Source organism: Haemaphysalis longicornis, unplaced genomic scaffold (genome assembly GCF_048455015.1).
Source record: "Haemaphysalis longicornis isolate Haplotype H1 unplaced genomic scaffold, Haemaphysalis longicornis Haplotype H1 scaffold_1, whole genome shotgun sequence".
Classification (NCBI taxonomy): domain Eukaryota; kingdom Metazoa; phylum Arthropoda; class Arachnida; order Ixodida; family Ixodidae; genus Haemaphysalis; species Haemaphysalis longicornis.
In genome coordinates this window covers 152,439,823-152,460,645 of record NW_027526203.1, presented here as the reverse complement: position 1 = coordinate 152,460,645, position 20,823 = coordinate 152,439,823, and the positions used below count along the sequence as shown (strand labels likewise).

The window sequence follows — 20,823 nt, the reverse complement described above, 5'->3', positions numbered from 1 at the left end:
ATGCTCTGCTCTGAACGAAGCCCGGTTACAGCAGATAGCTGCGAGAAGACGACCGGCCACTGCCAGTCGACGACGGGCAGCAGGCAGCTGTTCGGCGACGGGCGGAGCACCGCACTGTTGCGCGCCTTCACGAGTCAGGAGTCGCGCCTCGGCCACAGAATGCCAAGGAGGCAGGTAGACGCTTTTCTAGTTCGTTTGCCGACAACGCGACGAGCTTCTAGTCTTCCGCCAGGACATTGCGCTCCTCGAACTTGCTCCGCTCACTTTCAAATCAAATCAAATCAAATCAAATCAGTTTATTTTCAACAACAGTGTTGGGGGTCACTCAAACGAAAAGCAGCTAGCTACCACTTGAAGGTGCCTGAGGGCCGGCATACATGACGCATCACGTGAAAAAGGATAATAAATAAATGGACGCTTTGAAGATTTGAAAATGCTCCATGAAGCAAATATATCCCTTCAGAACCATGTCAAAAAATAAATAAATAAAAATATCAGTACATTGTGACCCTTATCTGACGCACACAAACACAGAAATACTACACGACGCGCCCATACCACTGCACGCTACTCCGAATATTACAGAAGAAGAAGAAGAAGAAGAAGAAGAAGAAGAAGAAGAGAAAGAACAAATGTGCAATATCAGCAGTCGCTACACTATGTTTATACAAAGAATCTAAAGTTACATTTTAAATAGATCGCTGGTTCACAGATAATGCACACACAAGTAAATGTACACATAACCAAATAAACACGTGCATACAAGTCACAAAGCCACTTTACTGGATGCTCCCCCGTGTCCCCAGCCTGGCCTCCCCACTCTTCGGTTGTGAGCACTTCCCCTTCGCCCACGTCATTCCCTCGTGCGGCTTGCTGCTTCTTTTTCCTCGGCGCGACCACACTGAGGGCAATACCGCAGCCCGCATTTGCGCCCCTAGCCCTGTGTGGACATGTGCAGCCGTGTTGTCGTCGTCATCTTCATCACAACGAGCGCCTCACCTCCAGAGGGTCATCCATTCACTCAGATATTTAAGTGCAGAACACTTTATGGACTCCCCATTGAGAAACTCTATGGGCTCGCCTTGTCGTCTTTGCTCGTGAACGCTCGATGCGACTGCCGGAATTAGGCGGCGGTGCGAGATAACGGACCCAAGTAGAGCCTTCTATACAGGCGTCAGAGGGCACACTGCGGCTTCGATAAACCAACCGGGTTTAAATAGTGATAACCGTTCTAAACTCGTGAACCGCTGGCGCTTGTCATACATCTCCCGTTGCTTAGCGCCACCAAAACGTGAGGTGCATTATATAACCGGCAGCGATGCGATGCAACGAGATTTTTTTTCTGGGGGGAGGGGGAGAGGGGGAAAAAACGCCCGAAACTGTCTGACGTGGGGTGCCCCCCACGTTCATTTAGTTAGGAACGCTCGTTGCGTTGTTTTTACTATAGTAAGCGAAAAAAGCGGCCATGCATAGAAAATGGCGCCTTCGAAATGGCGCAGAAAGGCTCCAGCGTACGCAAAAAAAAAATGGCGCGTTTGAAATGACGCAGAAAAGCTCCAGCCGAGCAAAAAAAAAAAAAATACGCGTTCGAAATGACGCTCAACAACTCCAGCATACGAAATTAAAGCAAGCACAAAATGAACAGTCTCCCGCTGGCGCAGTTTCAGGCTGGGGGCGCGCGAGCACTGCGAAGGCGGGACATTTGAAATGCAATGGGTGGCAGCAGTGAGCGGAAAACAGCGCTGAATCCCATTTTGGCGAATCACTGCTCTGCACTTTCAACAGGTTTCACATTGAGTAGAACAGCTTTAAATTTTTAAGGTAGTCCGTTTATTAACCCAGTACTCTCGTACATTCCGGCGTCGGTGTTTACTGACTGTTTGATTTTTGGTTCTTTAATCGAAGTAATTTGCTCTTGGCTTCTCGCCCGTCCTTCTGTAGGTTCGGGTGCAATGTTTTCGGTATGGGATAGTTTTCTGTAAGCCGTTGCTAGATCGGTTAGGTTTCCATCACTGCATCCATGTTTTTTTTTCTGGGTGGGAGGGTGGGGGCTACCAAGCATACGATAGCCTGACGCAATCTTTTTTTCGCAGCCGCTTCCTTCGCGCTAGGACAGTGACTTCCAGATTTCCTCAGGTATATGCTATGAATACCGGATTAAGGACCTTTTCGGCGACCGCAAAAACTAGGAAGTTGAAGGCTGTTTTATATGCTGTCCTGATGAAGGCGTTGGTTTGGTTTCCTTCGTTGAGGAAAGCTGTACGATATCCTGCTTAAAATCAGCGGCTGCATGAGCTTTAACGTTTCTCCTTTCACTCCTGCTCTCTCTTTGGTTAGGCGTTTTACACCGTGGCCCCATTCGTTAAAAAGTTTTTGTAATACGGGTACTGTGAGAACGGCGCGGTAGCTCCTCAGTAGGGCCATACAAAGTAGTCTTGTGTTAGGGTTCTCTGGAAAGATAACCATGAATATTTTGGGTTTTTTGTAACTTGGCCGCGTGGTTCTATCACTAGTTTTCATCGCACACACTGCAGCGGTCCAGAGCCGCTGAAAATTCGAAGCATATATAGAAAATTGGCGGGTTTTATTTTTAACAGAATACATTTTAGTTCTCTTCTGCTCATAATGTAGGCATTGCTTGGTTTTTGAAGCACTGGTGATAATCACCTGGCCTCTTTTTTGTTAGCTGATACAATTTTGGCGGTGGCATTAGTCACGTTGGGACCGCCGCTTTGATATGATGGGGTCAGTTGCGGGCATAGCTGGCGTCGCCTGCCGAGCATTCTACTGAATTTAGATGGCAAGTTGGGATCGTTGGTACAGATTCAGATTCATGATAAAAAACAGCGCAAGAAACATACTGACAAAAGAAGAAGGAATGATGCACAGCGCCGAACTCGCAACAGAAAGTTCATTAGAACGAGTACAGGTATCTATGCACAAAACCGTGCTATCACGTGAACAGATAACACGGGGAATGCATGTGAGCAACCACAGTTAACATCTTTAAACAGTGGGGAAAGTGACGGATAAGACATTGAAATTCCTTGTCAGGTAACGACACAGAAGGAGCACTAACTCACTTGCCATCGTTCCTCCTAATCTGGAAAGCCTATGTTACTTCTCCAACGTGCTGGTTTTTATGTTTGGCTACCACACTTGTATCCATAATGACAGGGTGTGATGATACCAGGAAAAGTTCGTGGACGAAGAAGTGGAAGACGGAGGAAGCGGGAAAACAAGGTCAATTGTCCGAACCCGGGTATGTCCCATGGGAGAAGGATGTGGGGAAGAAAAAGCGTGGAGAAGGGAGAGGAGGACGTCATAACAGGAAACGCAAGACCGGCTGGAGTTCGGGTGCTCGAAGAGAGGCGACGACCATGCAGCAGCGCTGGGGCGTCGCCAGCTCTTCCGGCACAGCGGCGCCCGCACCGTACGGCCGGACACCCGTTCCTGCACCAACTCCCGGCACCCAAGTTTCGGGCTGGGTAGCCTGGCCATTGTTCCGACCTGCGGGGCCACCACCGCACTGTGCGGGCCACCCGCGCTCCTCCGGCATATCGAGGCACCGTTTCTGTGCACTTGGAAGCCTCGGCTCGTGCGACCTCCTGAGAATCGGCATGTCTTCCATTCCTGCCATGGTGTCTGGGCGCCTGGTTGTCCGACCAATCAAAGCTGCGGCGAAACGCCGTCATTGCACCCCATGTGTCTACAACGCCCGGGAAGACATCGCCCTGGGCTCACGCAATAACACAAAGTCAACATCTGACCCCGGGAGCTCTACCAGGCGACTTGAACTGTGAGCTTGTTCGTTCAGTTGCCTAGCTGAGTTACTGTTGTTGCTGCTAGGACTCTCGTGGCTAATACTTTAGGCGTAAGTTTTTCTGTCTTCAGTTTCTTTTTCTCCCGTCTGTCTGTCCATAAATGTTGCTTAGGCTTTTACGAGAACTTCGTGTTGCTTTTATATCTCTGAGCTTTTTGCAGTGCTGTGCAATGTGTGAATAGTTATTACTCTTCAAAGAACGTCTATGCTTCATTATCGAATGTTAAAGCATCGGCCCGTTCGCCGAATAGAAACTTGACGGCACAAAAATGTAATCTCATACACCACACCAACACTACAAGCCACAAAATTTGACACATGCTTTACTCCATAGCTTCCAGGTGTAGCTATATCTGCCAACTTCCTATCTACCGCGCTACCTGTCTTTCCTTATTTGTTTGGTGCAGTGAACAGTATGCTTACACCATAACGGCCCGCTATATGTTTTTCCCCGCACGGGGCACCTTGAGTAATCTTGGTGGCGATACCGGCGACACCGCTGACCCTGAGCCCCCAACATAAGCTGTAACCTACCGTTGTGGTGTGTTTTAAGGTGAAGGTTAGAAACCTCGAACGGTGGCCGTGGGAGCCCAGGTCAAGCTCCGGCGGATGGGCTTCCTGTCTGTTTACCAGGGAGGAAGCTCCGGGACCTCTCAAGCTATTAGGGTAAGGCTTGAGAAGAAAGTACCCCCGTCCCCTAATTCTTGTACATTCCATGTGGTAAATCGTAAACCCCCCAAACATGATCGGCCCCTGATAAGGGCCCGCACCGAAGGTTCATTTCCGCCACTCCCAGCCATCAGTTTTCCAAAGCCCGATAAATACCCCCGTTTTTTCTGGTGTTGGAATCCACTGAACAAGAAAAGCCTCTTGCATCGCAGTCCGTGTTCCTAATATCAAAATTTCTGGAGGGCATCATTGGTGACAAATATAAGGAAAAAAAACAAAGAACTGGAGAAATCCTGGTTGAAGTACACAACCAACAGCAAACATATATCCTCCTTGAACAAACTCGATTAGCTAATCTTGAAATCAGGGTGACACCCCACCGGAGCCTGAACCGAACTCAAAGTGTCATTTCTGAACTAGACCTCAAATGAGACAGATGCTGACCTGCTTGAAGGCCTGAGAAATCAGGGGCGGTACAGCTGTGAGCCACATAACTATGAGTAGGAATGACAAAGTAGTCTCGACCAAGCACATTATTCTTACGTTCTACCGGTCAACACTCCCAGAGTACGCAAATGCAGGTTTTGTACATTGTGATGTCCCACCCTACATTCCAAACCCGCGCCGCAGCTTTAAGTGCCAGCGGTTCGGGCACGGAACCAAGTCCTGCCATGGCCGTCTGACCTGCGCAAAGTGTGCCCAGAATGATCATCCATCTGACAATTGTTCATCACAAACCATCACCTGCGCCAACTACCAGGGACTCACGCCACCTACTCTCGAAAATGCGAAACGTTTAAGCAGGAGAAAGCGATCATAAATGTGAAGGTCACTGAAAACGTCACCTTGCCGGAGGCGCGAAAGAGGTTCGCCTCTTTCACCTTGGGGAGGTACGCCGACACGGGTCTCCGGGGGGCGGAGAGTCGTCTGCTTTCGGCGGGGAGCCAGAACCACGAGTCGGACTTTGTCATGCCCCCCCCCCCCCTCCAGGGTTTCCCCGGGTAGCCCAACCGCCTCTGCACCGCTCGCTCAGCCAGCATCGGCTGTGGTGGCAACCACGCCTGTTGGGTATGCCGCTGAATCCACTGTTTCCTCTCCACCAGCTCAAAGCACATGCGAGGGCACGGTGGAGATGGAGACCGAGGCAGCCGTGGCAGTTCTGACCGCCGCCGCACCACGTGTGCCACCCGGGGCGCTCCTGACGCCCTCGGCGGTCGTGGCCCAAACTAAGGGCACCGGAAAGGGTGCCAAGTCCGGGGGGTCCGATCCGCCGGGTACCCCTTCCAAATCTGATGATGACATGGATGTGGGACCTTTCCTGTCTGCTTCACAGCAGAAGGAGCGAATCCCTCCATCGAAACCTCCAGAGAAGGTTAAAAAACCCCTCCCAAGTGTGCAAGGCCCGAAAGACCTTACTTAAATAGCCGCACTGCAGTAGCTCTGAACACGTAATAATGGGAAGAGAAAGTATTGTTCAATGGAACTGCAGAGGCCTTCTTAATAATCTGGACGATGTGTATGAGATCGTACATGCTAATCATCCAAGTTTAATGTGTGTTCAGGAAACCCATCTGAATTCCAAGCACACAAATTTCTTAAATAGCTATACGTTATTCAGAAAGGATAGAGATGGCTGCACACTCTTCTGGCGGTTTGGCAATAAACGGCTGGAATTCCTTAGCATGCCGCCCTATCACTCTGAACACTATCCTTGAGGATGTAGCAATTCGAACAATAATATTTAATAGGTTGATAACGGTATGCTACATTTACATTCCAGCTGATCTTGCACTTTCGAGCTCTGACTTCGAGGCACTGGTCGACCAGCTGCCCGAAGCACATATCCTAACAGGCGACCTTAATGCACGCAATTCTCTTTGGGGCTCTTCTTACACGAATTCCAGAGGTCGCCTGATAGAGAAGTTTTTAACATCCTCTGGAGCATGCCTTTTCAACAAGAAACAGCCTACATACCATAACATAGGACACAATACATACTCGCATCTTGATTTGGCTATTCGTTCCGCAGTTCTCTTTCCATGTCTTGAGTAGGGGTGGGCACAGACCCATATGGTAGTGACCATTTCCCCACTTCCCTAACGTACATAGGTAAAGGCCCATGCAGTCCATCTTCCCATAACAGGTTTAATGAATCAAAAGCAAACTGGAGTACATTCACAGAAACATCTAAACTACACCACACAACCATAAAACACCTACACGTGGAGGAAGCCGCCCGACTCGTCACGGCACACATACTCGACGCCGCCGAAAAGTCTATGCCCCAGGCCACCAGTGCGTCCCGCAACCCAAGGAGGCCCTGGTGGAACGAGGACTGTAGGCGGGCGCGAGAGGCCCAGAACATGGCGTGGGGTGTCCTTCACCGGTACCCCATGCCAGATAATCTCATTTCCTTTAAACGGGCAAAGGCTTTTGGGAAGCGTGTGCGTCGTGAGGCGAAAAGGTAGTGACCACTTCCCTTATGGTAGTGACCACTTCCCCCCTCACTAACATATATAGGTAAAGGCCCATGCAGTCCATCTTCCCAAAGGAGGTTCAATGAAGCGAGAGCTAACTGGAAAACATTTACAGAGATATCTAACTACACCACACATCCATAGGACACCTACACGTTGAAGAAGCTACCCAACTCCTCACGGCGCACATCCTCGACGCCGCCGAAAAGTCCATTCCCCACGCCTCTGGTGCCCCGCGCAACCAGAGGAGGCCGTGGTGGAATGAGGACTGTAGGCGGGTGCGAGAGGCCCAGAACAAGGCGTGGGGTATCGTTCGTCGGTACCCCACGTCAGGAAACCTCCTGTTGTTCAAAAGGGCTAATGCGACGGGAAAATTTGTGCGCCGTGAGGCAAAATGAGAGACTTGGCGTACGTCATAACATCAATTACTCCTACACAGACCCACAAAAAGTATGGACACGAATACGCAAACTCAAGGTACAACAAACACACTGCCTGCCTCTGGTCAACACAACAGGGGGTACACTCGAAGACCAGGCTGACACACTCGCACAACACTTCCAACACGTGTCCAGTTCAAAACACTACACTAACACTTTCATGAAACACAAATAATCGGCCGAAAAAAGTCTTTACTTGAATATTTAGAATATTTAGGAGTTATTCTTAATGCAAACCTGACTTGGAACTCTCACGTCGAATTTATCATTACCAAAGCGCTGAAAAACTTGGCCTCTTAAAGCATCGATTACGGCAGGCTAACTCTAATACCAGGCTTCACGCTTATCTTTCGCTAATTAGACCTTCATTAGAGTATGCGTCAATAATATGGCACCCCCACCATCTTTATCTTACAAACTTACTAGAATCCGTTCAAAATAAAGCTGCAAGGTTCATTTTATCATCATACTCCCGACAGCAAAGTGTATCTTCCATGAAAAAATCCCTTGCCCTTCCACCCCTTGCCACGCGCAGAAAATTTTCCAGGCTGTCATACTTCTACTCTCTGTATCACAGTGCCCACCCGTTTGCACGCACTCACATTCGTCCAGGCTCGCACGTTTCATCTCGCCTTGATCATGCGCATACAGTGAACCCTATATTCGCCAGAACAAACGCTTATCAAAATTCCCCGCTTCTACTCAGCATCGCCGAATGGAATTCATTGTCATCCCACATAGCCATCTTGACGCAGACTTCATCGTTTCAATCTGCACTCATAGCCTTCCTTGAAAATGAATATTTATGATGTTTTTTTACGGCTTCACATCTGCATTTCCGCTGTACGGCGCTTCTTGTGCCTAAAATGATTTTTTCCTTCTTAGTGTAGTAGTTCCTATTGTTCATGTGGTTGATTTATTGAACTGTGTTGCCAAGAACTGATCTTATCTGTGTATAATTTAGTCCCCCCCTATGTAATGCCCACGGGCCCTTAGGGTATGTATATGTATGTATGTATGTATGTATGTATGTATGTATGTATGTATGTATGTATGTATGTATGTATGTATGTATGTATGTATGTATGTATGTATGTATGTATGTATGTATGTATGTATGTATGTATGTATGTATGTATGTATGAATGATAACGACAAGTCAGAATCCTCTTATAACTTCGAGTTTTCACTTCATGAGTTGAGGGCCACTCTGGGCACTTGTAAACCCTCAGCTCGGGGCCCTGACAACATCACATATACAATGATACAGCCCCTACAATCAGACACTCTTCTAACACTCCTCCACCTATAAACAAGATATGGCTTTTGGGGTACATTCCAAACTCTTAGAGGAGGCTATAGTTATAGCTCTCCTGAAATAGGGAAAGGACCCGTCGTCCTCCTCAAGTTACCGTCCTATACCCCTGACAAGCTGCTTGTGCAAGCCTCTGGATAAGATGATAAATCGCAGGCTCGTGTACTTCCTTGAGTACAACGGTCTTCTCAAAAGCTGCCAGGCAGGCTTCAGGGTGGGGCGATCCACGAAAGATCAACTCGTAGCTCTGGAATCGTATATAAAGTATGCCTTTGTGCATAAACAGTACTGTTTAACTGTGTTTTTCGACCTCGATAATGCCTACAACACCGCTTGGCGTTACGGGATCCTTAGTGACCACAAGTCACTCCGTGTTTCTTGTAACATGTTAAACGCCCTTGTTAGTTAATTGTCGGAGAGAACGTTTCGAGTGAGAGTTGGTTGTGCACTCTCAAAAGTCCACGTGCAAAAAAATGACGTGCCGTAGAGTGGCGTATCGAGCTGCACTCTTCATTGTAAATATGAACTCTCTTGGAAATGCATTGCCACCTACAATCTCTTATTCCATGTATGTAGACGGCGTGCAGTTATCCTTTAAATCGTGTAACATATCCATCTGCGAACGTCAAGTCCAGCTTGGCGTCAACAAACTTTCCAGCTTGGCTGACAAAACGGTTTCAAAATTAATCCAGGAAAGAGCTCTTGTGTTGTGTTCTCCAGAAAGCGTGGGGTCCACCCAGACCCCATCACTCCTGAGAACGTGCCGATTACCGTGAACAAGGAGCACAAGTTTTTAGGTATTTTAGTCGATGAAAAGCTCACATTGATTCCTTATATCAAATAGCTCAAATGCAAATGCTTAAAAACTATGAACATACTTAAGGTCCTCTCACATCAGTCTTATGGGGCCGAGAAACAACTCCTGCTGCGCCTTTACACAGCCTTGGTGGGGTTTTGGCTCGAATACGGCAGTGTCGTGTATGGGTCGGCGACAAAGACAGCACTTAAAATGCTAGACCCAGTGCTGCACCTTGGCGTTCGCCTCTTATGCGGCGCTTTCCGCACTAGCCCTGTCGAAAGTCCTTATGTAGAGTGCGACAAATGGTGCGTAGGGCATCAGCGGGAGTATGTTGACCTGATGTATGCATCTAAGATCGTGTCTCTCACCAGCCATCCTTTTAATCCCATCATGAACAATACGTCAAACTTACAGCTCTTTTTAAAGAGGCCATCTATTTCCTTATCTTTTTCTCTCAGAGTGAGGGAGGAGGCTTCTGCACTCAATGTCCCCCTTTCAGACACGCACAAGACGCCCATCCATATATTTCATTCCAACATGGCATCTTCGTCCTATATCATGCGACCTGCCATTCGCGCAAATAGAAAAAAATAGGGTACCCAGGAGTGCAATTCTGCAGCACTTCCTATTCCTTTAGGAGAAGTAGGGATGCACAGAATTCGTCAGCGATGCGTCCAAAACTGCTTCTACTGTCTCTTGTACAGCGTACTGACCATATTTTAGGGTTAGCTAAACAATGAATTTTCATAACAGTATTTACACGAAAGAAGCGTACGGCATCTTACTCACTTCAAATCACATCGTCAAACATAAAATTCCCAAATCCATCGTGTAAACAGATTCTCTAAGCGTTGTGCACGCACTGTCAACAGGAAGGTCATCCACAAACTATGTGATCAATGCTCTTTTCAAGGTACTATTGACTGCATATGCTTCAAATCTTCAAATAACTATATGCTGGGTACCAGGGCACTGTGGGATCCCTGGCAATGAGACCGCCGATCAAATGGCTGGTGCTGCTGCTCTCATGACCACAGTTGACATAACAACAGTACCTTACACCGAACTAAAGATACACATGAGACCACAGCTTCGTAACACATGGCAACTACACTGGAGTCAACAAACAGACAACAAACTGGGACGCTACATAATTGACTCACACAACACATACACTGAAGTCGCTCTGGCTAGGCTGCGGATAGGTCACACACATGGGACGCACTCCCACCTGCTCACTGGAACTTCGGGACCCATGTGTAGCAGGTGTGGAAAGGGCCTATCCGTAGTCCACATACTAATCACATGCAGAGCACTTGACACAACACGACACAAACATTTCCCTGAATTATACAGACAACACATTCCTTTGCACCCATCATATTTTTTAGCCGACGAACCAATGTTTTCTAGTCAGCGTGATTTTAAGTTTTTAGCTGAGGTGAAATTTCTGCAGCTGTTGTCGTATCACGTGTAATTATCCTGGCCCTGTACACCACCCATCTCCATTGTGTTTTGTATTGTGTCACTTTTACTTCTAATTGCAGGTTTTAGTACTTAGTCTCATCAACCATTAAATAACTTCTTCTCTGGCGCTCTTTGCCATTAGTCGGCCTTGCGCCATAAAAACCCAACCATCATCATCATCGCTACATGTTTTTTTAAGCTATAGGACAACACCTGCACATATGGCATGACCGAGAAGTCTTTTTTCCTAGACCCTGCTTCTCTACAAGCTACGGAACCAGATTTCACCCACTTTTGTACTTTGTCAATGGCAAGACGTATTACATGCTTGCGGAACCCGGCCGACGCCAGCTTTACTATTTGTTCAGATAAGCCGTTGGCATACCGATGTACAAATGACTTGGCGAAAACGCAGCGTAAGGAAGATACAGCTATGCTAGTATTAACAATCTTGGAATGCCCCAAACTTAATATAAGCGTCGGCTTCCTGGACCTAGGGTTATAGTTCCAACAAACACGTCTTCTTTCAATAAACAACTTGAGGTCCAAGAACTGAATTTGCTGTTAGTTTGGGAGCTCGGACGTAAATTTGAAGCCTCATGACGTCAAGTACCCTGCGGAAGAGGTGACAAGGTTCTGTAAAAAGTAATGAAGATAATAGAGGATGACCATACCAGAAAGAACGAAGGCAAATGAGTTAGTGCTCTTTCTATGTCGTTAATTGACGACGAATTTCCATGTCTTATCTTCTAGCAGATTGTTTCGCTTCTTAGATGCGAAACATCGTCACGTGCCACACTGTTTAAGAATGTCAGCTGTGGTTGCTCACATGCATCCCCTGTGTTATCTGTTCACGCGATAGCATGGTTTTGTGCATAAATACGTGTTTTCTTTCTAATAAACTTTCAGTTTCGAGTTCAGCGCTGTGCGCCGTCACCTCTTCTTTGTCCCTGTGTTTCTTGCGCTGTTTTTATCGTGAATCTGGAGGATTATACCACCGAAAGAGTGTAGAACAAACATCGATGCACAGGCACGGCGTCTGCCGTATAACGTATCTTTTTTTGTACCGTGAGCTACACTGGCCGACGTTGAACAGTTTCACGTGTCTCCTGGTGAGCCGTGCTGCGCATGCGCGATAAGCAGTGACGTCACAGGGAGCACAGAACGTTGCTCGCTGCCCGGCGTCTCTCAAATACCCCATGAGCCCAGCGTCTTCGTCGACCTCCGTCTCGCACGTGGCGGCCCGGTCCACTTGATGATCATGTGAGGGGTGGCCCGCTGTGGAACCGATGGCTCGTGCGTCGCAGCAACACCGCCGTGCACCCGTGGATCCAGCTTAGCTCTGGGGCGATTGGTGACGCTGCGCCGGAGCCGCTTGATAAATATAGATGTGTCTGTGGTGTGGGGAAACTCCCTTGCAGGTTCTGTTAAGGTATTCTGTGGCGAATAAGACCTGCCACAGTACCAATAATCAGACGAGGGCGCTTGGCAATGGCACAAAAACATGTAGTCTCAACCAAACACACACACGGCGAGCAAGCGTAACTCAAAGTTCCTCGAAATATACATAACACAGGGAAGTATTAGTTCTAAAGAAAACACCAAAGAAAACCTCTTACCAAATGTTCGTGGCGACGAGGCGTCGTCTGTATGGCGTTGTGGATTCTGGTGGCGATGCGAGGCAGGGCGTCGTGGGGCTACCATAAAGTCGTCGAACGTGCAGGAACGTCGATGAGGAAGACGCACCGTTGTCCTACCATACAACGGTCTGTTCGGCCGCCACTCACGATCCGGCGCCCTGTAGCAGCGGGGCATGAGGCAACCGTGCAGTGCCGGTCGCCGACGGGCAGCAGGCGGCGGCGCGCCCTAGTACGGAGAAGGCCAATGTCGCGTGCCTCCACGGGTCAGTCGTGCCTTGTCCCCAGGATGCCAAGGCGCCTGGTAGACCCCTCTCGAGCTCGGGTCCCGAAAACCCGACGAGCTTCGAGTCTTCCACCTGGACGTCACGCTCCTCGAACCTGCTCCGTCCACTCCCCCGGCGTTCTCCTCTGTTCCAGGCTGGTCAGCTCTTCGCTTGTGGCCACCTCCAATTGGCCCACGTCAGTCCCTCGTGTGGCTTGCGGTCTCTTTTAGATGCGTAGCAGCTCTTGCTCGGGGGCATGTCCCGCGTCCGTGCCCCGTCCGCAGCGCCTCTGGTGATGATTGTGGCAGGATGCCCCTAGGAATTGGCCAACCAAAGAATCCATCACGAGATAGCTTCGCGTTCAACCACTGTCGTCATCTTCCCGTAGGGGAACCGCTGAAGAAGAAGAAGGAGAAGAAGACAAAGCTTCGAAGAGGAGGGCGTATACGTTGCTCTCGCCCCGTCCGCAGCGCCTCTAAAGATGATTGTGGCAGGTTGCCCCTAGGAATTGGCCAACCAAAGAATCCATCACGAGATAGCTTCGCCTTCAACCACCGTCGTCATCTTCCCGTAGGGGAACCGCTGAAGAAGAAGAAGGAGAAGAAGACAAATCTGCGAAGAGGAGGGCTTGTACATTGTTCTCAGCCGGTGCACCAACGTCAACGACCTTTACCTCACCAACGCTGACGGAGACTACCGATTCTACCACAGAGACGAGACCACAACGTCGACAAGGACATGATGGACGAGTTTCGGCGCCTCGAGAACCACCGCCTACTCACCGTAACACAACAGTACTTGCGTGCCTTTGCCACCGGTGTGGACTCGGACGCGGAATTCCCTCTGGCGCTACTGAACACGAGATCACTCAACATAACGGCAACACAATGGAACCACACGGAACCCCCATGATGCTTCGCATCCCAATCAGGGTTCCCCACGGGAAGATGGTGTAATTTTTTCTTCGCGCAACCACTCTAAGGGCAATCCCCGCACGAGCACCGCGTGGGTACGTTCCGCCGGGGTTGTCGTTGTCGTCAGCGTCACAACGGGAACCTAACTTCACATATGCCCCCCCCCCCCTGGAAAAGTTTGTTTGTAAAAATACTGCACCCGGAGGTGAGGAAACGTAATCGTAGACAGTCGTGCTGGCGTATACAGTCCAGGGCGCCGTCACACACACTGGGGGAACAATATACACAGCCACGCACCTAACACTCTCCCACGATAACATGAGTTCACCAAAACATATAGCACTACATTAATTAACGAACACATAAACTTACTCATTATATTTACACAGGGAATGCGCGAGTACACACGGGCCAAAAATTAACCCAAAAGGCCATACGGCAGGTAGTTGGTCCCTTTTCCTTTAGTGGCTGCGGTGCCACTCTCGGCGTCCTTTGTAGAGGACTAGCCTGCCCGCGTACATTACAAGCGATGCGATCTGTTTGGAACGCACTGGAAGTCTTTCGGCACCGTGCGCGAGAGTTTACATTTGTGTTCGTGTAACCTTTCTGTGAACATCCAGTGGGTTTTAAACTTCCGCTCTTGGCGGTGACCCCAATATTTTCTCTCCTTTACGGTCTCCCGCGCTCTTGAAACCTCCTTCGCCTGGAGACCCGCCTTGTCAGCTCCCGCAGCGGCTTCTTACTCCTCGACACAATCTGGGTCGGAATCTGGGGTCGTACGAACTCCTGTCGGGCACGGCTCGTTTCTTGTACCCCAAGGAGCTTCCGACGAGGAATGTCCTGGAGACCAGTTTTGCAGCCATGTTCAACCTCGGGTTCAATAGACGAGCAAATAGTACGGTTTAACGTCGCCTGTCCTGGATCAGAGATGTCGGTATCCAGGACCGATAGGAACATCGGCTTCTGAGTGGCTTCGATTTCCGCAAGCCGTTCTCGAAGGCGCGAATTTCGCCTTTCAATTTCTGCAATCTCTTTGCGTGCTTCTAGCTCGAGGACTCTTTCCTCGCGCTCCCTTTTCTCCTGCGCGAGCACCCACTTTGAGAGGTTTTCGCCGCTGAACCCTAACAGCTTCCCAAGTCGGGTGAACCTGAATCTGAGCTGCAGGTCCTTCCCTTCCTGCACGAGTCGCATTCGAGTAGCCTCACATTAGGTAGCTCTTTCCTGTTACGCCTTCGCAAGAGCATCGTCCACTCATGTGCGCACCTCTGCATCGCGCAACCCTAGATGCTCCCCTCCTGCAATTACATCTTGCACGTTCATCGTACCATGAAGCCTGAGCCGTTACCTTTCAATGTACAAATGCCCTCGCCCTGCCGTGGACGCCCATTTGTGGTGAGGGGAAACTCCCTCGCAGGTTCTGTTTAGGTGTTCTGTGGCAAATAAGACGTGCCACAGTACCAATAATCAGACGAGAGCGCTTAGCAGTGGCACAAAAACATGTATTCTCAATCCAACACACACACGGCAAGCAACTGCAAATCAAAGTTCCGCCAAATATACGTAACACAGGGAAGTATTAGTTCTAAAGAAAACACCAAAGAAAACCTCCTACCCAATGTTCGGGGCGATGAGGCGTTGTCCGTAGGGCGTTCTGGGTTCCGATGGCGATGCGAGGCGAGGGGTTGCGGGGCTACAATGAAGTCGTCGCACGTGCCGGAACGTCGACGAGGAAGACGCACCGTTGTCCTAGCATACAATGGTCGGCTCGGCCGCCACACAGCAGCGGGACAGGAGGCAACCGTGCACTGCCGGTCGCCGACGGGCAGCAGGCGGTGGCTCGTCCCAGTGCGGAGAACGCCAATGTTGCGTGCCTCGACTGGTCAGTCGGGCCTTGGCCCCAGGATGCCAAGGCGCCTGGTAGACCCTTCTCTAGCCCGGGTCCAGAAAGCCCGACGAGCTTCGAGTAGTCCACCCGGACGTCACGCTCTGCGAACCTGTTCCGTCCACTCCTCCCGGCGTTTTCCTATGTTCCAGGCTGGCCTCCACAGCTCTTCCTATGTGGGCACCTGCAATTGACCCACGTCAGCCCCTCGTGTGGCTTGCCACTTCTTCTCCGCGCAACCACACCAAGGGCAATCCCCCCACCAGTACTGCGTGGGCATGTTACCCCCAGGTTGTCGTCGTCGTCGTCACAACGGGAACCTCACCTCACAGTGTCACAGAATACGTATACCGTGAGAGTGTCGTTGAAGCAGCAGTAAGCATGATAATCATGCTATGGTATATATTCAGGAAAGCTAAAACTAACCAGCTGAACCTTAGCTCAGGCTACGTATATCCTGCCTCTGCTAATTTTTTCCGTCTTGGCCGTGCCGTCATTGTCCTTTTTTTCGGGTTGGTGGTGATGGCGTATTTGGGCGGTCGATTAGTGAGCATGACTAAGAGCGGACGGATAACAGCCATGGGGAAATTGAAAAGTGGGCCTCATGACACTATCCTGGTAGAAAGGCCAAAGACTGGCCGCAGGGGTTGTGTTCTAAAACACATAAGAGGGTACAGCACAAGACACATGTCTCTTTGAAATTTCATAGATTGCATAACTTTCCAGTTTAGCTGTGAGCCCAACGTTGGGCTCTATACGTTCCAGTTCAGTCACTTTCAGTTGTCATACGATACTCTTTTGTACAGGAAGCTTCTCTGTACAGGCGGGTGGAATGCCCTGCGCGTGCGTGTGTGTGCGCGTATACGCTTTCTACGCGAAAATAGTTGTAGCTTGTTTTGTTATAAGCATGCAGGCAGCATACGTTCTTTTTGGTTGACATCGTAACAATCTAGATATTGGAGCGCCTGCTCGGCGCTATTTCTCTGCTGCGTTCGTTACCGCTTTGTTCTGGACGCAAAATGAATCATGACAACCTAACCCAACCTGGCATTATTTCAAACAGCTACGTTTTGGCAACTCACTCTACTGTATTACGGCCTCAATTACGTTGTTTTTATCAGAAAAGATAAGAAATAGGAAAACACTTTTAAATTTTTTGATACGCCGTATCACAGTCGTAAGAGGCGAAATAAAACAGAGTTGTGTTAACTCCTGGTTAGTATTCAAGCATCACAATAAATATGAACAAGAAGCACCAATGAATCCCACAGTCGTTTGGCGGTTGCTTTAAGTGGTCCCTAGGACGGCAGAAGGACTGGGCGAAAGAGGGGATGGTACATTTTTCCTAATGGCTGGGCAAGGTATTCAAAGTTACTTTTAAAAATACACCACTTTTATGGGAAAACAGCGCTTTTGTGAACTAACAAAAAAGGTAATTTAGTTTTTAAGGTGGTTTTGAAATAAAAACCGTTTTAACACTTTCTAATGATACAACAGGGAGAACCGGTTCCGTACGGGATTTAGTCACACTGGAACTGCACCGCAAGGAAATGAATGTACCCGAGCAAGAACTGTAACTGAACCTGTATATTTTTCACTTCGGTGCACTTAGAAATACGTAGTAAACACGTTTATGCAATGTCATATCGAGGTGGCTTACAGGGGAAAAGAAGACAGAAACAAGGGGGAAGGAAGAACCTTTGCTAAGGCAAAACGATCATGACAACAGCAATGAGGGGAGGCAGTCGCAACAATGGAGGTCTGCAGGAGTAATGTGAGCGCGGTAATTGAAGCACCCGCAATGCACGCTTACGCGAATTGTGTCTGAGTTGGGCTCAGAGGGGCGGTTGGCCAGTCCTCTCCCTCATAGTTAACAGAGTGAAGTGGGAAGCGACTCAATGCGAAAAGTATCAGAACTGCGGTACCAAGACAACGCAACCTCCCCAACGAAGCCAACGTTTCTGCACTGTCCCCTCCACGATGGCTATGAACTTTGAAGCGCATGAAATGGCTATTGAACATTGCCGACAACAGAAAACGGCTTCGAAGATTGAAGGGAACACAAACATGCCGAACGCGAGCAGAACGGCTGGCGGGTGCGGCAGCTAAAGCCACTACCAACCTGTACGAGGCACAGTTGTCCCTGATGAAGCTCAAGAAGCATTCCTGCTTGCTGGGTTTTGCGATGCCGACATTAAAGTAGCATATGATAACCACTGCTGTTACGTCTCTCTGTCTGACCTACGCAAACGCCTTTGCGAAAACGTCCCGCTGGCTGGATTTCAGCCCGATGTTCCACACATTGTGTTAGATTTTAGGAGCGAAGCCCCTTAGGGTCTGGGGCTGTTGGCGTCTCCTGTCGTCGTCCGTCGTCGTCTTAACGTCGTCTCATGTAGTCACGGTACTAAAACACAGGGAAAGTCGTTTAGCCTCGCGCAAGAACATAATGCGTGCTAAAACAACACCGGAACACCTGTTTACGCCTCGCGCAGAGAGCTTCGTGCTTCAAAGAGACTTTTACAGCAAAGCTGTATACCTCTACCCCGTAGTGGTTTCATCTCCGTTGGCCAAAACGCCAAGGCGCCGAGGATACGCTTATAGACTGCATGCTTATCCCTCCCCACATTTCACCTTAGCGGAGATGGCCCGGGATTTTTTTTAACTACACGACCAGTGAAATAACGTAAAAGCGTTTGTCACTAAACCCCTAGTGGTATGTGCTACTCTGTGGTGATGTGCAGCTGGATGAGTTTTGGGCCTCGCAGGAAATGCAAACAAACCGGGGCTGAGCACCACTGGTGTGCTGCTCCATGAATATGTGTAGCTCTGTGTAAGTATTGAATGGGCACAAATTCGAAGCTTACCGCTTGCCGATACCCCTGTGAGAGTATGGATAATGAACCTTCCTGGGCTTAATGGTATCTAGCCCAAAAATCGAACTTTTATTAGCTCTCACACAATATCAAATTTAGTGTGTGTCTAACTGTGGGTACCTGTCAAAGACTCTAAATCTCAAGACGAAAGGATAGTCTGAATATCAGAAAAATGTTGCCAGAGCGATCGCCAATACATGTTTACGAGTATGTCCCGCTGCATTGCATGTATAGCGCTGAGGGAGTTTTTGTTCCCCTAAAAACACCAAGAAGTCTTACCTAGCAAAGGCTAGCAGATCCGCTGTAAAAGAATGATACCTCTGTAGTACTGTGACGACCCTGTATTTTTTTTTACTTTTATTGATGGTATGACGGAGGCCAACCGGTAAACCACTCGACTCAATCGCAGGTGTCATACAGAGGGTACTGTCGGCGGCTCCTCTGGCGGTGCTCAGTAGGCTGTCGTTCGGCGTCTACCTCGTGCACCTTCCATTCTACTACGTTTGGATGAACGCGGGGCGTGAGAGGAACTACATGAGCGTGTTCAACATGGTACGTGCAAATTGTTCTCTATGAAGAGTGTCTTCATTTAGAGTCAAAACACGTTGGGCCCGCATAGCGTACAACGCGATCACACTTGAACCGCGACTTGGTATATGCAATTACGGTGCGAACTGTCATTGTGCTTGGATGAGTCCTTAGACGTTACAATCCACGATCACGCCAGTGCTCAGTTCAGCTAACCTGGAAAATTCAGACTGTTTGAACATAATTTAAAGACAGCAGCGCAACGAGACAGGTACGGAGGCGGGACGACGAAGACTGAGCTGAACTTCCAGGTGATTTTACTTTGAATGTAATATGACATATACATGCTGTTGAACCAGAGGCTCTCATCCACGCATGCCTAGAAACATAAGTTCTTTACTGAGTGCGTAATGAAAGCCACGTTGACGCACACCTCCCCAACTTCAAAAGTTCCTCCCAATTCTATGATTTCAGGAGTCTTACGCGTTGTGCACTCCTAATCGGAGAAGTGTCTGCAAACAGGGCGGTCAGCCTTTGGAACTCAAGCAATGGCTTTCCAGGAAACCTTCTGTATCGTTTTCTTTCAGCGCATATCGTACGTTCGTTGCTTGCGCCCTCAACCCATCGATACCGCATCTCCTCATTTGACCTACGTACACTTTTAAGCATGCTAAAGAAATTTGATACACTACTCTTTCTCCGCGTTCAGCAAAAGATCGCCGATGCTTTATACCGCAGACACTTTGCTTGCTTGCCTCCGGGTCAGTCATTCTGCGGAGATTAGAAAGATTTTTAAGAGCAGAGAATACAACTTCCAAGCCGCACCTCGGGCCACAAATTTCATTTGTGCCTTCAGCCTTCTCAAACAGCTTGCTATAGGACGAAGAGAGTACCATATTTACATCACATAAATGAGCCACTGAAACGTAGCAAAAATGAACACGGTCTTGTTAAATGCTTATCGTTCGGGCGCCATGAACAATCTCTAAATAAAACCGACAAAACTAATTTTATTATAATTTCTTCCCCCGTAAACCGAACTCCACGTGCGCTCCTCCCTCTCGACAACAATAGTATCTCGTTATCCGGTACAACGAAGTTTCTCGGCATTGTTCTAGACAAACATTTGAAGACTTTAACCCAGCTGGAAGCCTGCAGAACACCGGGCTCTCTTTACGAGGCGCAAGCTTGCGTCCGCTCGGTATTTTTTCTTGATATATTTTTTCATAAACGCCACCAGCCACCAGAACAAGCTCATGCCTAAATAGGTTTACTGTTAAAATACCGAGCGCACGGGAGCGTGCGCTTAGCGAGGAGCAGCCGGGGTACTCCAGCTATACCTTTGAGAAACTCTGCCCAGCGTTCGGGGCGTGATCTCTCGCGTGCTCTTCCTTTCACCAGTTCACGTGCGTTCGCCTTTGAAGTGTAGGACACAAAATAGCTAATGTACAGACGCCCACTTCGCTAAGCCGGTTGCCGCCCATTCCAGGACGTGCTAACGCCGTCCACTTTGGGAGAGATGTAAAAGCCTGCGAACTAAACGATCTGAGCCTGCCAGTCGTGGAGAACTTCCAGCGGCAAGTTCAGAGATCCATGTGAGGTAAAACAGCCGGATCTCTGACGAAGGGACAGAGCCGCCAGCTCTGCTGTTTGCCCAGCATTGCACCACGAGTACAAGGTGCGCCAATTTTTTCTGGGTATTTTTCTGCGAGCTGGCCACGCGGCACAAGCTC

At 49.0% G+C, this 20,823-nt stretch overlaps 1 protein-coding gene across 4 annotated transcripts in view; it reads left to right on the top strand.

Annotated features, from left to right (window-relative positions):
* The window catches only part of LOC144137997 (nose resistant to fluoxetine protein 6-like), a 168,539-nt gene that overhangs the window by 139,864 nt on the left and 7,852 nt on the right, over window positions 1-20,823 (top strand). For 2 of the 4 annotated variants that reach the window (XR_013315796.1, XR_013315798.1), the window contains exons 14-15: window positions 3,178-3,799; window positions 18,972-19,114. Coding sequence is in view for 2 of the 4 variants with exons in the window: in XM_077670035.1 (XP_077526161.1) it covers window positions 18,972-19,114 (143 nt within the window). In the remaining 2 variants the exon portion in view is untranslated. The remainder of the gene's footprint in view (window positions 1-3,177; window positions 3,800-18,971; window positions 19,115-20,823) is intronic. The other 2 variants (XM_077670035.1, XM_077670043.1) reach the window with 1 other exon arrangement.